The 16163-nt window shown below is 55.9% G+C and overlaps 1 protein-coding gene across 6 annotated transcripts in view; it reads left to right on the forward strand.

Moving 5' to 3' along the window:
- Positions 1-15925, forward strand: part of STRN4 (striatin 4) — a 27542-nt gene extending 11617 nt beyond the window's left edge. For 2 of the 6 annotated variants that reach the window (XM_048833511.2, XM_048833516.2), the window contains exons 6-18: positions 566-722; positions 2174-2324; positions 4504-4617; positions 4921-5039; positions 7397-7572; positions 8086-8133; positions 8852-8973; positions 9461-9628; positions 10862-11002; positions 11383-11481; positions 12237-12323; positions 12956-13144; positions 13252-15925. In XM_048833511.2, coding sequence (XP_048689468.2) covers positions 566-722; positions 2174-2324; positions 4504-4617; positions 4921-5039; positions 7397-7572; positions 8086-8133; positions 8852-8973; positions 9461-9628; positions 10862-11002; positions 11383-11481; positions 12237-12323; positions 12956-13125 — 1552 coding nt within the window. In that variant the 3' untranslated portion in view covers positions 13126-13144; positions 13252-15925. Of the gene's footprint in view, positions 1-565; positions 723-2173; positions 2325-4503; positions 4618-4920; positions 5040-7396; positions 7573-8085; positions 8134-8851; positions 8974-9460; positions 9629-10861; positions 11003-11382; positions 11482-12236; positions 12324-12955 lie in introns of all 6 variants that reach the window. The other 4 variants (XR_012665819.1, XM_048833514.2, XM_048833512.2 and 1 more) reach the window with 4 other exon arrangements.
- The last annotated feature ends 238 nt before the right edge of the window (positions 15926-16163 follow it).

Genomic DNA, 16163 nt, shown 5'->3' on the forward strand with positions numbered 1-16163 from the left:
TGGGGGAGGATGTCTCTGCTGGATGCATTCAACCCAGAGTCTGGCTGGTGGGGGAGACAGGTGATGCGCTGCGTTGAGGGGGATAGGCCCTGATTCTGCTTGGTAAAAAGGGGGCGTGCCGCCTACATGGCGCTTTGCCTGGAGTCAGCATGGTATGGGGGGAGCTGCCCCCCACCGAGGGGTTTTGCTGCATGGTGTCTCATCCCCAATGGGATGTGCATGAGTTCACTGCAAAAGTGTTGATATCCAGCTGCAGGGCACCATGGGAGGGACCTCTGGGCCGTGGAGCTCTTCTAGCATAGGAAGCAGAGCAGGATCCTCAGTGGCTGGCCCCAGCTGCTTCAGAGGAAGGTGTGACAGGAGACCCCTATGGCATTACTTCCCAACCCCAGGCAGTTAGAACTCAGTTAGTGCCCTGAACCAGGGAGGTTTCTATCCCTTCTCCCCGACTTCCACAATGCAGCTGCTCTCCATTCTCTCTGCCCAGTGGGCTATGCTGGGTTGGGGGGCCGCAGTGCAGCCTCGTTCCCTAACGCTGGCCTGGTATCGCCTCTGCCTCTGGCAGGAATGCCGGGAAGGAGACAAAGGACCGAATCAGCAGCTCGGTGATGGAGAAAATCCCCTTCCTCCAGAACTGCGAGGACGAGGACAGCGATGAAGAGGAAGATCTGGAAGGCCTTCCTCTCGAGACCCAGCGGCAGCACAAGAAACAGCGAGTAAAGGCAGGTCTTACAAGGACAGGAGACAATTAACATGTCCTGGGCCACTCTAACAAGCACTCCCGATAGGTTTCTGAAGGCAGGGACTGGGCATCAGAACTCCCGGCTCCTCTGAGAGGAGAGTGTAGTGGATTGGTTAGAACAAGGATTCACTGGGAGTCAGGACTCTTGGGTTCTGTTCTCGGCTTTATTACTGTCTCACTGCATGGCCGTGGGCCAATCCTCTCCGTGTGCCTCTGTTTCCCCAGCTGTATAACAAGGTTAATACACATCCGCCTTTATAAAGTGCTTGATAAGCCTCTGCAGAAGAGTGCTATAAATGGACAAGTAACATAATAATCAGATGCTACTGTGTTTGCCTTAGCGGCCGGATAAGAAGTTGTCCCCTACTGTGGGTGGTGGGAGCTGAAGGTGAAAACTTCTAGCAATGATCATTCCTGGCCTTCCTCTGGCATTTTCATCCAAGGATCTCAAAGTGCTTTAATTAATTCTCACACTCTGTCCTGTGGGGTGCACCAGCATTGTGCCCATTTTACAGATGGGAGATGTGAGGCACAGAGCGAGCAGGGAAGTGACATGCCCAGTCACATGGTGAGTCAGTGACAGAGCTGGGGATAGAACCCAGGAGTCCTGATTCCCAGCAGCCCCCCAGCTCTAACCACTAGACACACTCTCCTCCCAGAGGTGGGGATGGAACCTAGGACTCCTGGCTGCCCCTGTGCTCTAAACATTGCCCCATACACCCTCTTTTTCTTGGTTCCCTTTCCCTTGCTGATAGGGGAGTGGTGGTTTCTTCTGCAGGGTTCCCTTGTCCCGTTTCTACCCATTAAGTGTCTCTGGCTTCTAACGAGATCCATGCTGCAGCAGCAGCTGCGTCGCAAAGATTGCAGAGGGGTGGTCTGACCCCGCTGCCATAACACACCGATGCCTGAAACGACTTCACCTTCCCAACTCCAGCCTGCCCCATGGTGAGAGGGACCTGCCGCCCCAGGGCTTAATCTGGGGGCATGGTAATGGGACAGAGAAGCCCTAAGTCGTGTTAATGTTGGTGCACACGCGTGTCCTAACACGCATGCGCAGAGCCCTGCGCTGTGCTTGTGTGTATGAGCGGCTATTGGCCTTGTATAGAACAGTTAACCCTTTTAGTGACTGAAGCCCTATGTGCATACAGCTCCCCCTAAGCAGTCTGCCTGGAGAATGGCAGCATCCTTCCCACGTGTGCAGATGTGCCCCACCCTAGCTAATCAGTAGCCCAGGCTTTCCTTGGCCATGGTCTCTGATCTTCCTCTCCCAGCCCTCCTGTGTTGAACAGAATCTACCTGGGCCCCATCACAGGTCTGGGTCTGTCAGTCCCGTGGGCTGGTGTCTCCGCATTGTGTCCACAGGCTGTGGTGAGCAGGCTAAGCTTGGAGCCCCCCTGCCCTAGGCTAACTCTCTCCAGTCTGTGTTACCAGCTTGCTACAAAGCCCCTGATGTCCGAGGTGGAGGATGAGGAGGATGATGAAGACTCTGAGGATGCCTTGAACGAGTTTGACTTCTTGGGCTCTGGGGAGAACGGCGAGGGCTCCGGGGACGCCCGGCGCACCGGGGACGGGAACGAGCTTGGTAATGGGAGTGTGTGGATAGGATCCTAGAGCTCCCAGCAGCCATCCCCACAGGACCAAACCCTCCAGTCTGTGTCCCCATGCGATGGGGCTTCCCCACTTCTCTGCATGTCCCTGGGGGAGATCATTCCCGAGCTCCTTACAGCCCACATTAACCTTCCATTTCTGCAACTTACATCCATGTGTCAGCCAAATGAATTCCCCACCCACCTTTGGGGTGACATCCTTCATGTATGCAGCCAGCGACTTGTCCCCGCTACAGCTTCCTCGTAGCTTAGCTAAGCTTTGCATAGAGCACATGACTGCTGGGAGCCAGGATGCCTGGGTTCTATCTCTGGCTATGGGAAAGGACTGGGGTATAATGGCTAGCCCAGGGGGGCTGGGATTCAGGTTCTATCGGGAGTCGGCTGGGAGGGGTGTGGGGGTCTAATGATTAGAGCAGGAAGGCTAGGAATCAGGAAGAAGAATACCTTTACTCTCAGCCCCCTCCTGGATCATTTCTGTTTGTCAGACTCCCTCTGGTTCATTCATATCCTCCAGGGACCATGGTGCCTAGAACTGCATGTAAATCCCAAGAGCCCTGTAAAGAGGATTTGCCCCCTCCCTTCCCTGGGATTCCTGTACACACTCCCACTCCCTGGGATCTGTTGTGCGCTTTACTGCTGGGTCACACTGCAAACTCCGGTTTAACTTCCCAAACCGGGAAAGGTTTCTAGCAAGGTGAAAGAGCCACTGACTCCCCATCTCTGCTGCAGGGATGTGGGGTTCCCTCGCCCCTTCTTCCCCCAGCAGTGCTCTGAGCTTCCAGAGAGGAAACGCAGACTTCCTGAGGAGCACATTGCTAGCGGCAGCTGCTGTTCCCATGTCCGGTCGGGATGATCCTGCTTTCCCCTCGGGGCTGCCCTCAACCAGCCTTCAGCAGGAAAGCACCGGGCGGTTGCACTTCCTCTGCAGGCTTGGATGGCATGAAGCGTTCCCTCCCCTGTTCCTACATACACTCATACAGTAGTTCATTCCTCCTCCTCCCCCCCCCCCCCCCCCCCGCCCCATCAGTGATTCCAGCCTGGCTCCTGGCAGCTCCAGTTCCTGGCAGTGAAGCTGGTCCTAGCCCCTGGGCCTGGACTCCATATGACGTGAGCGCCCTCTAGAGCTGCTATAAACTTGTGTTCTCAGGAATTTAACACTCCACATTTCCTCCGGGCTGCAATGGGCCATGCAGTGTCCCAGCCTGGAAGGAAAGCTTTCTTTTGGTAATGCATCATCAGTTTCAAACCAAGAGTCGAAGGCAGTTTTGGGTCAGCAGCGCTGGCTGCTGTGTGCATGTCACACCTATCCTCTGCCCTCTACACCAGCAACCTGCAGAAGCTGAATCTAGTTCGCGGTCTCAGTCCTTATCTTCAAGGCCCTCCGTAGCCCAGGCCCAGGCTAGATCTAAAAGAGGCTCCAGGGTGGGGAGCATGGTTGATGACGCTGCTCCTCCAGCACCATGTAACTTTGTTACCATCAGCGTAACGCCTGTCTGCACAGGAGAAGGATTGTCCTCAGGGGCCAGTCCCAGACTGCGGAACAAACTCCCCCAGGAGCTAAGGACTATCTGAAATCCGCCCACCCTTTGCTCCCAGTGCTGGGAGCACTGCTCCGACCAGGCTCCTCTAACAGAAACAGAGTGGTGTGGACATTTTAATCAACAACAGCAAAACTTTACCAAAACACCCCCCCACTCACACGCACAATCCCTGCCATTGTGGGATAGAATGAACCACAGGGGAGAGGTGGTTATTGTGTCAGTTACTGCATGTCTGAAAGGCGCCCTGATGATGAGGGTGAGATAAGAACTCTTATAGAACAAAATAGGTCCCAGGCCTGTTCCTTTGGTTCTTTTCCTCTTTGTAGATTCCCAAGCCAGAAGGGACCATTGTGAGCAGCTAGTCTGACCCCCTGCATAGCACAGGCCATAGGGCTTCACTGAATGAATTCCTCTTCTTGCATGTTTCTCTTTCCCATGTGGCTGGATGAAAGACTTCCACCAAGAACTGGGGAAGCAGTGAAACTAACAAATGCTGAGGGCAAACCCATATTTCGGGGGTCTTGTCCTGTTCCCAAAGAAGCTACCTGTCTCTTACCATGCTGCCAGGGCCTGGATTTTAACCTTCCCCCCCTCATCTTTCCTTCCTCTGCAGAGAGCCGGAGAGTTAAGCTTCAAGGCATGCTTGCCGATCTCCGGGACGTTGATGGGCTGCCTCCTAAACCATCTGTTCCATCTGCCATCTCCAGTCACCCCAGGTCTCATGAAGGTAATGCCTAGTCCCTTTGTTCCCCTCCTGTTTCTGGCTGTGGGGTGGGGATTGTGTTATAGAGGGGAGAAGTTGGGGGGGGGGGGTCCATCATGCTCAAGCTGTCATGTTCCTCTGATCCTCTTTGGACCTCTTCAGCAAATCCCCAGTTACAGAGGCCCTACAGACCACCTCCCACCTAGGGGTGCTCCCAGCATACCTTTCTCAAGCTTGGAATACCGCTGCCTTTCCTCCAGTTGTAAACCTGCTCCCACCTGGCACCTCTCCAGTTAGCCCTGAGCTTTGCCCCTTCTCCCCTTGCAGCAGGGTCGCTTGGCTTCTCCTCGGACGTGTTTATCATGGACACCATCGGCGGAGGGGAAGTAAGTCTGGGGGACCTGGCGGACCTGACTGTCACCAACGACAACGAGCTCAGTTGTGATGTGAGTAGCCGGCATCATCTCCTCACCCCAGCTTTCCGAGCTGGCCCTTAGCCCAGGCTCCTTGAGCGTTAGTCAGTGCCGCCTGTGGTGCCAGGCATCCGTGGCACAGCACCGCTCCGTACACCCCGTACATCCTATTCCAGTGGGCTCTAATACCCAGCAGTCCTTTGCACTGACATCTGCCCATCAAGATGAGTCTGATGAGCCCCACAGCCTGGGGATCTTTCTGGCACCTGAGGTCCCTGGGCGCAGCAGTATCCAGGAACATCTCCTCCCATTCACCCCCTGGTTGGAGTTTAGCAGTCATTTCTCTCCGCAGACCTAGCTGCTGTCTCCCCCAGCTTGGACTGTATTGTAATGCCCTCTGCAGGAAGTAACCCGAGGATCTCAGCTGGTGCAGAAGCCAGCTGCCTGCGTGCTGGGATGGGGGGAAGTTCCATGCAGGGAGCTGCAGGGACCCCTGTGCTTTGGGGGCTGCGCTAGCTACCAGCTTATCTGGGTGTGGAGCAGATGGACAGACCACATGATTGGGTCCTGTCTGATACAGATGCTGTCTTGCTCCATGGGCACCAGGCAGACAGTTGGCATCCAGCAGGACATGTCTACTAGTAGTCCCCAGATGGGAACTCTAGTGGGGGCTAGAGGTGGGGCCTTCTTGCAGTGGGTCTGGGACATATGGAGCAAACTCTGATTCCTATGGGACCACCAGAACACCCTCCTGCATAGCCAGTGAACATACCAGTATGACCAGTCTCTACTGGATTGCTAGTTTCCCTTTCAAATATGCAGCCATATTCCAGTGCAGGAAGGAGTACGAGGCCAGTTTGGATTCTTTTCCTGCCTCTTAGCTCTTCTGAGAAGAGTTTTGTTCTAATCCACCCCTGCTCTGTCCTGAGCGTTCCCAGCGCCAGACCTGAGCGCGTGGCTCCCAGGGCCAGAGGGGAGATAGCCTCAGCCCTGCCGCAGTGCAGAGGGGTGGACTAGAGGATCTCTTGGGGTCCCTTCCAGTCCTGTAGCTCCATAATTCCATGAAAAGCCATGTTGCTGTTGGCATCAGCAAAAGTTTGTAACTGAGCCTGTTGGGGTTGAGAGGAGTGGTTATGACTCTTGCCTGGGACTTGGGAGACCTGATTCAAGTCTCTCCTTTGCCACACGATGCCTCTGTGACCTTGGGTGAGTCACTGTGCCTCAGTTTCCCCATCAGTGAAATTATTATTTATTAGGTGTATTACGTTAGCGCATAGGAGCCCTAGTCATGGCCCAGGGCCCCATTGTGCTAGGTGCTGTGCGAGAAGAGACTAATAATATCCCTGCTCTGCCCTGCCTCACAAGGTGTTGAGAGGAGGTGCTCTGATACCATAGTGATGAAGGCCATATAAGGACCTAATGTAGTTAAGACAGGTGTGGTACTGAGCCAGCAGGCAGGCAGATGCTTGGGATAATAACCCACAAGCAGAACATAAGAACGGCCATATTGGGTCAGACCAAAGGTCCATCTAGCCTGGTGTCCTGTCTTCCGACAGTGGCCAATGCCAGGTGCCCCAGAGGGAATGAACAGAACAGGTCATCATAAAGTGATCCATCCCGTCGCCCATTCCCCGCTTCTGGTAAACAGAGGCTAAGGACACCATCCCTGCCCGTCCTGGCTCATAGCCATTGATGGACCTATCCTCCATGAACTTATCTAGTTCTTTTTTGAACCCTGTTATAGTCTTGGCCTTCACAGTATCCTCTGACAAGGAGTTCCACAGGTTGACTGTGCATTGTGTAAAAAAAATACTTCCTTTTGTTTGTTTTAAACCTGCTGCCTATTAATTTCATTTGGTGGCCCCTAGTTCTTGTGTTATGAGAAGGAGTAAATAACACTTCCTTATTTACTTTCTCAACACCAGTCATGATTTTATAGACCTCAATCATATCCCCCCTTAGTTGTCTCTTTTCCAAGCTGAAAAGTCCCAGTTTATTAATCTCTCCTCATCTGGCAGCTGTTCCATAACCTAATCATTTTTGTTGCCCTTTTCTGAACCTTTTCCAATTCCAATATATCTTTTTTGAGATGGGGCGACCACATCTACACACAGTATCTAAGATGTGGGCGTACCATATATTTATGTAGAGGCAATATGATATTTTTTGTTTTTCCCTTTCTTAATGATTCCCAGCATTCTGTTAGCTTTTTGGACTGCTGCTGCACATTGAGTGGATGTTTTCAGAGAACAGCAGAGGATGTGCAGAAGCAGCCTGGCTGCTGGTCCCTGTTGGGGGCTTTAATTGAAAATGGACGGAGATGGCTTGGCCCAGCTCAGAGGAGGAGGAGAGCATAGCTGTGATCATGCTGCCTTGTTTTGTGTTTCCAGCTGTCAGATGGCAAGGACGCCTTTAAGAAGACCTGGAATCCCAAGTTCACCCTCCGGAGTCACTACGACGGGATCCGGGCCCTGGTTTTCCACCACACAGAGTCCGCGCTAGTCACAGCCTCTGAGGATGGCACGCTGAAGCTGTGGAACCTCCAGAAGACGGTTGCTGCCAAGAAGTGAGCTCCCCTGTAGCTTGGGGAGCATGCCAGGCTCAGCAGGGCCAGCAGGAGGCGCTGCGTGGGGGAGGGGTGGGGAGGGATTGCCAGGCAGATGCGTTAACCACACCCTGTAAAAACCAAATCTAGGGAAGGGAGAACATAAATACACCCACGTGTCTAAGGCATCTGTTAGCCAGCAGCCCCTCAAGGTTCCCCCCTGGCATTCCACATCATGCTGCATGTGGGGCTGGTTATTTTGGGATGGGGAGGTGGGGAAGGGGAGCACTGCCAACTGTTAACCTGATTTGTTCAGTTTCATGTGGGCACAAAAGGGTTAAAATCCCAGCAACATCCCCTCCCCTTCTCCCCTGATGCTGAGGGAAGGTCACACATTGAACCCTGGGCCTTTCCACTGTGGGGTCCGGCCCTGTCCCTGAGCCAGTCCTGCTGGGTGGTAGAGTATAAAGCATCCAGCCCTACCAGCTGGGGGTCCCCCTCCGCTAATCTCTGCCCTTTCCTCTCCTGCTGCAGGAACGCCGCATTGGATGTGGAGCCGGTCTACGCTTTCCGGGCACACAGGTGAGTCCTGGGGTGTGAGGCTGATGCCTAGTACCTCTGTCCAAAGGGGCATCTCCCCACCCGTGTATTGATCCCAGGGTCCAGAATCCATGAGTGACTCTGGCCGGAGCATCTCCCTAATGTACTCTGTGGTCCCAGAGAGTCAAGCCCATGACCCTAGAGTCTGGATCCTGGGCCCCAGTACAGCCTTTGGGATCAGATGTTGGAACCCTGGTCTCGGCAGTCTGTGATTTAGTGAAGGGGTGAGGCTTAAACCCGCAGGAGGTTGGGGCGAGAGGGTCAGGGCTAATTCTGAACCCCCAGCCTACCCACAAGTGCAGTTAGTGCAGCTCTGGTGTCTTGCAAGTTCATTAAACGACTCCGTCGGTCTACGAGGGACAAGTGGTTCAGTCCGGGCAGGTGCTGTCTGGAGTGCCAAAGGAGCTACGGCAAACTAGAGACTTTGCCACTAGAGGGTGCTCTGACTCCCCGAATGCCTTCCCAAAGCCCAGGGCTCCGATGGGCTCCACGTGGCTGCGCCTTTCCCCGAGTGGGTGGCTGTGGCTGGCTCATCCTGTGTGGTTTGCACCCACGCTCGCTCCTTGGGAGAGTCCTTGTGAGTGTGGGGCAGAGAGGGGAAGCCCCATCCTACGGCTTTGGAAGTCCCCCTCCCCCATTCTTTCTCTGCCCCATTTCCTTTGCCCTGCCCTTCATTTCTGTGGCCGTCCCGTTTCTGCAGGGGTCCAGTGCTCTCCATTGCCATGGGCTGTAACAGCGAATATTGCTACAGCGGAGGAACGGACACCAAGATCCGCTTCTGGAGGGTCCCGGATTTGAGCATGGATCCTTATGACAGTTATGGTGGGTGCAGGCAGCTGTCTGTCCGTTCTCTCCCCTGGCAGTCCCTACACACTGAGCAGACCCCAGAGTATGCAGCCTGTCTCCTGACAGCTGGGAGGAGGGTGGAGTGAGGCCCAAATGTGAGATTTTGGGTGATTTTTCAGGGTGGTTTTGTCTCCTTGGGGTTGCTGGGAGTTTTCCGGGGAGGGGAGGGCAGGGCAGGGTGGCAGTGCTGGGGAGTGGGTTGTGCTGGAATCTCTTCAGGAGCTGACGGGCTGTACCTGATGTGTAGAAAACTCACCAGGGCGCAGTGGCCCTTGACTTGACCTGTGGAGACTACAGTTCCCAGTATGCACTGCGGCCTGGCCACTCCAGTGGAGGTGGAGCACTGTATGCTGGGAACTCTCAGCTGGAGGAGGGCCCTGGGGCAAATTAGGGTGAAACTCCCCAGCTGGGAGCCAGGATGCGGCGTGACTCCTCCTTGACCCCGGCGTTGTTTCTGGCCCAGATCCAGGAGTCCTCAGCAACGTCCTGGAAGGCCACACGGATGCGATCTGGGGCCTGGCATTCAGCCCTTCCAAGAACCGCCTGGCTTCGTGTTCAGCAGATGGCACGGTCAGGATATGGGACCCTAGCGAGAACCCATCCTGCCTCAGCACTTACAACACGGAGCGTGGTGAGCGAACCCTACCCTGGGATAACAGAGCCTGGCTGGGAAATAGGGGCCCCTTTGAGAGGGTGTTCCCTACCAGATTAAGGCTTTGGGGGGTTAGGAACAGCATGGGGATCTCTCTCTCTTTTTGGGTCAGTTTTGACCCCAGTGCCCTAGCACAGTACTAGGGAGTGCTGTGCTTCAATAGGTGGGAGGATGGCCCATTGGTTAGGGCCCTAGCCTAGGACTTGGAAGACCTGGGTTCAAGTCCCTGCTCCTCCACAGACTTTTGTGATCTTGGGCAAGTCACTTAGTCTCTCTGTGCCTCGGTTTCCCCATCTGTGTAATGGGGATTATAGGCCTGCCCTGCCTCATGGGCATTGTGAGGATAAATCCATTAAAGATTGTGAGACTCTCAGATACTACAGAGATGTGGGGGGCACATATGTACCTTAGATAGGTGCCATCTAAAACGAGGGCCATTCTCTCTTGGCATTGAAGATCCCTTGGTAACTTCCCAAAAAGTCACGATGCTGCTCGATGCCCTGGTCAAATTCCAACTCAGGGAATGCCGTTCTGCCTCTCTAACAGACCTCTCGTTTCAATGGGAAACAGGGAGGCACTTCACTTCCCGTTGAAAACTTTGTGCCGTTGCTGTGTGCACGTGACATACTCCACCCCAGAGAGGGCTGCATTTTGGGAGTGGTTGGGTTGAGGCTTTCAGAGTAACAGCCGTGTTAGTCTGTATTCGCAAAGAGAAAAGGAGTACTTGTGGCACCTTAGAGGCTAACCAATTTATTTGAGCATAAGCTTTCGTGAGCTACAGCTCACTTCATCGGATTTGTCCTTGGATTGGCCGCTACCACCACCAAACAAATACTGGTTACTGGGGAAGAGCTGTTTGGACACGTCTTTCCCCCCCAAAATACTTCCCAAAACCTTGCACCCCACTTTCTGGACAAGGTTTGGTAAAAGGCCTCACCAATTTGCCTAGGTGACTACAGACCCAGACCCTTGGAGTATGCATCCGATGAAGTGAGCTGTAGCTCACGAAAGCTTATGCTCAAATAAATTGGTTAGTCTCTAAGGTGCCACGAGTCCTCCTTTTCTTTTTGGGTTGAGGCTTGTGTGTTAGTGCGGTTGGAATGCTTTGCTCTGTCTGGTGCCACAGCAGGGGTGGTCTTGGCACTGAAGCGTGACGGTTGGTCCCGTAAGGCGGCCTTCATTGTTCTCCCTGTGTCCCCGCCCCTCCCGCAGAGTACGGAATTCCTACCTCTGTCGTGTTCGCCAGCATGGACCCTGCCCATGTTGTGGCCGCCTTCCGAACGGGCAACACGGTGCTGTACGACCTGGAGACCTCCCAGCCCATCCTGACGCTGGAATCCAGAGCCACCACTGGTGAGCTGGGGTGACTCCTGCGTTCTAGTCCCAGCTGTGGGAGGGGAGTGGGATTTAGTGGTTAGAGCACGGGAGGGTGGGGGAGGCTGGGAGTCAGGACTCCTGGGTTCTGTTCACAGCTCTTATTGATTTGCTGTGTGATGGTAGGCAAGTCACTGCCTCTCCCTGATTCCCTCTCTCCCCGCCATGAGGTGTCCATCTCCCAGGCAGCGGTGAGGCCCAGCAGTTTAGTTTGTGCTTTGAGATCCTTGCCTGGGAGGCACTTCTCCAGCAGGGGGCGGTAGAGGGATGAGCACAGGATGGGTCAGGCCAGGGTGGGGGGTTGAGGGGGCATGGGTGGTTCGGTGGTAACCTGCTCCCTCTCCCATGTTCTGACCCAGGATTCAGTCAAATCAATCATGTGGTGAGCCATCCGACGCAGCCCGTCACCATCACAGCGCATGATGACCGAGGGATCCGCTTCTTGGACAACCGGACAGGTAGGGCAGCCGTCTACTGGTGGCTGGGACAGACCTGCTGCCCCCTTCTCAGCCCCACCCCCTGGCAGGAAGGCAGCCAGCCCAATCTCCTAGGGCGAAGGGCCTTGCTGTTTCCCAGAGCTCCACCTCCTGGGGCCATCTCTCCCACAGCCTTGAGGCTCTTGAGGGAGGCTCTGACATCACTGTGCCTTGGGGTCCTGCCTTGGGCATCCCCCGTCTGCTGGGGGTAGGAAGAGAGGTAGGTGGCAGTTATGGGGTGAAATCTGTGCATGCAGGACCCAGCCCCTGCTGTGCCGCCTGCCATCTCCCCAGGGCGCACGTGCGAGCCTTCCCGTGCACCCTTCGCAGGGAGACTCACCCATGATGCGATGGAATCAGCTCTCTCGCAAGGCCCATGTCCCTCCCAAGGACCAGTCTGCCCTCCAGCTCCCCTCACCTGCCTTGAACAGACCGTGTCTACTGATCTGATGGCTCCCAGCCTACCCCACTCACCCACCTGGGGGTGTCACTGTCTCCCCCTTCCCCAGGAGGGTCCCATCCCCTCTTGCCACCCTGGCGGCCCCTCAGTGCCCTACCCTAAGCATGCTGCTCCAAGACCCCCCAGTAGAGGGAGCCACCTTTCCCATGCCCATGGGGAATCCAGCGCTGTAAGCTACCCCACCCCATGGGTTGTGAGGAGAACACCTAGTGGTTAGAGCAGGCCCCAGGCATGAGTGGGAGCTGCCCTATTAACCCTTTCTCCTCTCCGTGCCAAGGGAAAGCCATCCACTCCATGGTCGCTCACTTGGACGCTGTCACCTGCCTCGCTGTGGACCCCAACGGGGTCTTCCTCATGTCTGGAAGTAAGTGTCTTTCTGCTCCACCCTGCCCCCCAGCTGCATGCATCTTGCCTGCTTTCGGCTTTGAGAGTCACCTGCCGGGGGGAGGATGGGCAGTGATCCGGGTGTTCAAATCCAGTGGGGACCAAAAATTGTACCCGCCCGCGTGGCCCCGGAGTGAAATGAGTTTGCTGGATCTCAGCAGCTTCCGAGTAGGGCACCTGCCATCACCGCTGGCATGGCTAGACCTGCCCTCTGGATTGCGTCAGAGGGGCTGAGGACTGAATGGGTCATGGGGGCTGGGCTCGCCTGTCCCACCCCTAGCGGGAGATGTCCCTCCAGTGCAGGGAGCAATGCGGGGGCATTTGGCCTGGTACTGCCCATGCTGGGCGTGTTCAGTGGGAAGTGAATCCAGAATCCAGCACTAAGTGCAGTAAACAAGCGATCCAGAGTGTTGTGCGGAAGAGCTCTGGGCTTTGCTGGTTGAGCTTTGAGGGAAGAGCAGGGAAATGGGAGCCAGGACTGGCAGGGCAGTGGGGTCTAGTGGTTAGAGTGAGGGGGGTTGGGAGCCAGGACTCCTGAGTTCTATTCCCGACTCCGTGGATGAGTATCTTCTCCCCTGACCACGGGTGACCCTTCTCCGATGGCTCTCCTAGGCCATGACTGCTCTCTGCGCCTCTGGAACTTGGACAACAAGACGTGCGTGCAGGAGATCACGGCCCACCGCAAGAAGCACGAGGAGGCCATCCACGCTGTGGCCTTCCACCCCAGCAAGGCCCTGATCGCCAGTGCAGGGGCCGACGCCCTTGCCAAGGTCTTTGTATGAGCAGCAGAGGATCCTGCAGGTGAGCTGGGGCTGCGGGACAGGGCAGCGCTGGAGTGGGAGGCCAGAGGGCCCCCCGCCCCGCTCCCTTGCCTGCTACTGGCCTGCTCCTCTTGTCTCCCCCAACAGGTGGGTCCCTGGGACTCTCCAGAGGTGCTAACCCCGTCTGGCGATGAGCTTATCCCCCCCAACCTCCCCACAGCTCAGGACCTACTGCCAAGGGGCGTCTCTTCTCACCCAGTGAAGTGGCACGGACGTGTGTGGCTGGGGAGGGCAGGCAGGGGAGGATGACAGCCCCGTGACCAGCCCTCTCCGTGCCCTCAGGGCCCAGAAGCCAGATTCTGGAATGTTTTTTCTGCTTGTTTCAAGGTCGCCTGGTTTTATTTCCCAGCCAGCGAGTGGAAAGTGTTCAGGGCCAGGCACGGATAATGGAGGGGAGGGGCTGGGCACAGCTGTTCCATGACGTTGGGCACTCGTCCCCTCCCCAGCACCAGGGCAGCCCTTGCTGCCCCTCACTTCCCTGGGCAAGGCACTGCCAGACCACAAAGTAACCCCTGGACCTTTAGGATTCACAAACCCTCCAGAACTGTCTCCTGGCCTCTTCCTTTCCTCCCTGAGCTGTCCCCTGCCGGCCCCTTGCAGCCGGCTTCCAGCCGAGCTGCCCTTGCCGGCTGACGCCAGGCCCGTCAGCAGGAGGGGTTTGGGGGCAGACTTAGTGATCACAAGGGGGGCTGGAGAGCCAGGGAGGGAGGGGCACTGATTTTAAGAGGGGGCCAGCTGGGAGGTTGCTCAGGTTGACCTGGGATAAGAGGCTCCAGTGCGTTGGGTCAGGCCAGGAAGGTTCCTTCCTGCGGGGAGCAGTGTGGGGCTAGCAAGGCAGTTTCCAGGTTGCTGCCAGCCCAGGCGAGTGACTGGGACAGGGGGACAGGACTCAGGACCAGGGTTTACAGCGTCGACAGTGGAGGGGCTGATGGGTGCTGCCCTCCCCTCTCTGCGCCACTGGGCCTGATTTGGAGTGTTTGGTCTCTAAGGCTGCTGCTGCCCTCGGCCCAGCTGTGCAAACCATGCTGCCCTATTAGCCCTTCAGTTTGCAGGCCAGCCAGCCTCCCATGTCAGATCTCCTCCTCCTGCCCCTGGCCTGCTTGGCCCTGCCCTGGATCCCGGCCCCATCAGGCCCTGGGGAGCAGCCCTCTGCCTCCTTGGCTTCCTACCTTATTGTAGCAATAATCCCTTCCTGCCCGAGGAGGGGGGTCTCCGAGCAGGCAGCTCCTGTGTGACACTACTGCTCCCTTAGCCCAGGGTCGCCTGCCTGCCCTGTGAGAGGAGCTCCATTCATCCACGAACGGTTCTCCTGCCCTCCGGCTGCAGCCTGGTTCTCGGCCCACCCCCAGCGCAGGCCTGGCACCTGGAGTGCTCCCCCCAGAACACTAAACCCCCATGCTGCTCCCAGGGGGCAAGGCCACCCTTGCCAGGACTGGACATGAGCAGTGTTACCTAGGGTGGGTGCACCGGCCAAACACCCCCTACCCGCTCCCCCAAGCAAGCCAGTGCCAGCAGGCCGGGCGTTCCCCTGGCAAGGGTTGGACACGGCCATCACGGAGCCTGATGGATCCCATGGCGCTAAGAGTCGGTTTGGGGAAGAGTCGCCCTTGCCATCACCCCAGCAATAAAGTCCATATACCCGGGGCTACAATGCCTTCCCTACCTGCCCCCCCACCCTCAGACAGTGACCTAGGGTCTGACTGTGGGCACATGGCCTCCCCCACCCCACCCCCCGCTCTGCTAATGTCACCGAGACTGCAACCTGCACTGGGGCCTAAGGGTTAGGGCAGAAGGCCTGCTGGGAGTCAGGACTCCTAAGTTCTGTTCCTACTCCTTGGGGCAGTCCCTTCCCCTCCCGGCATCGCCCTTTCCCTATCCTCAAGGGGGACAGTAATTCTTCCTCCCCACCCCCTGTTTGCAAAGTGCATGGTGCCGTTGGGCGGCTGAGTGTTACCCTTGCCACATCAGGAACCATCTCCCTCATCTCAGCAGGGGCGGCTTCCCCACTTTGGCTTGGACACTAACCCATCACGCCGTGGGATGTCCCCTGCAGCCTGTACCATGTCGCTGCTTCAGGCAGAATCCCATGACAACACCAGGAACCAGACCGACGAGGGGGGAACGAAAAGGGGAATGTTAGCTTTGATCGCAGGGCTCTCTCAAACCTCTCTACTGGGGGCAGGGGTTGATTCCACCCTGGCTGGAGGGGTGCAGATCCCTGCCCCCTGGTTGGCATCCCCTGCCATCTCTTCTTTGTTTCATCTTATCGCCTGTAACAAAGAAAAACTCCTTGTATATTCTGTACAAATGAAATCTGATTGAAACCGAACCCAGAGACACCTAAAGGGCTGAAGCTAAAGTGACCACAAACCATGTTATCACTGTGTGATAGTCTCTACCGCTGGCATTTTCAAACCGACTAGCGACTGTGGGGTGCTAGCTCTAAAGGGGGGGCGTTGCTGAGCCAGCTGCCCTCTGGCAATCAGGCCACATTAGGCCAGGGCAAGGCAGGGGAGCTCCCCAAGAAATCAAATCGCTAGCCGCTCTTGAAAACCTCGCCCGACGTCCCCAATATACTGTATGTATCGGTGTGCTGTATTTATCCAAACTGAGAGCACTCGCCTTTTTAATGCCGTTTAACTTTTTATTGTATATTTATTTGACCTCTTTGGGTTGTTTTTTTTTTTTTTGTCCTGTTTAATCACAAGACTGAATCGTATGTGAAAAAATCTGCCTCGATAAACCCCCTTTGGAATAAGAAGCAGGTTCTTCCCCCTCCTTGTCACTGCATTGAACCAGGTCTATGCAGCAATTGTTTGTACAGATTGGGGTGCACTCTCACTCCCCTGCTGAAATGCAGCTCCCTCTGGGGCGCAGCGTGTAGTGACGTCGCACAGAGCAGGGCAGGATCAGTTTAGGATAGGAAGTGAAGGAGAATCTGTTCTCTTATTGAAACTGCAGTTGGAATTATCCAAGCTGGACTCTGCCCCACATCTCAG

Source organism: Caretta caretta, chromosome 23 (genome assembly GCF_965140235.1).
Source record: "Caretta caretta isolate rCarCar2 chromosome 23, rCarCar1.hap1, whole genome shotgun sequence".
Classification (NCBI taxonomy): Eukaryota; Metazoa; Chordata; order Testudines; family Cheloniidae; genus Caretta; species Caretta caretta.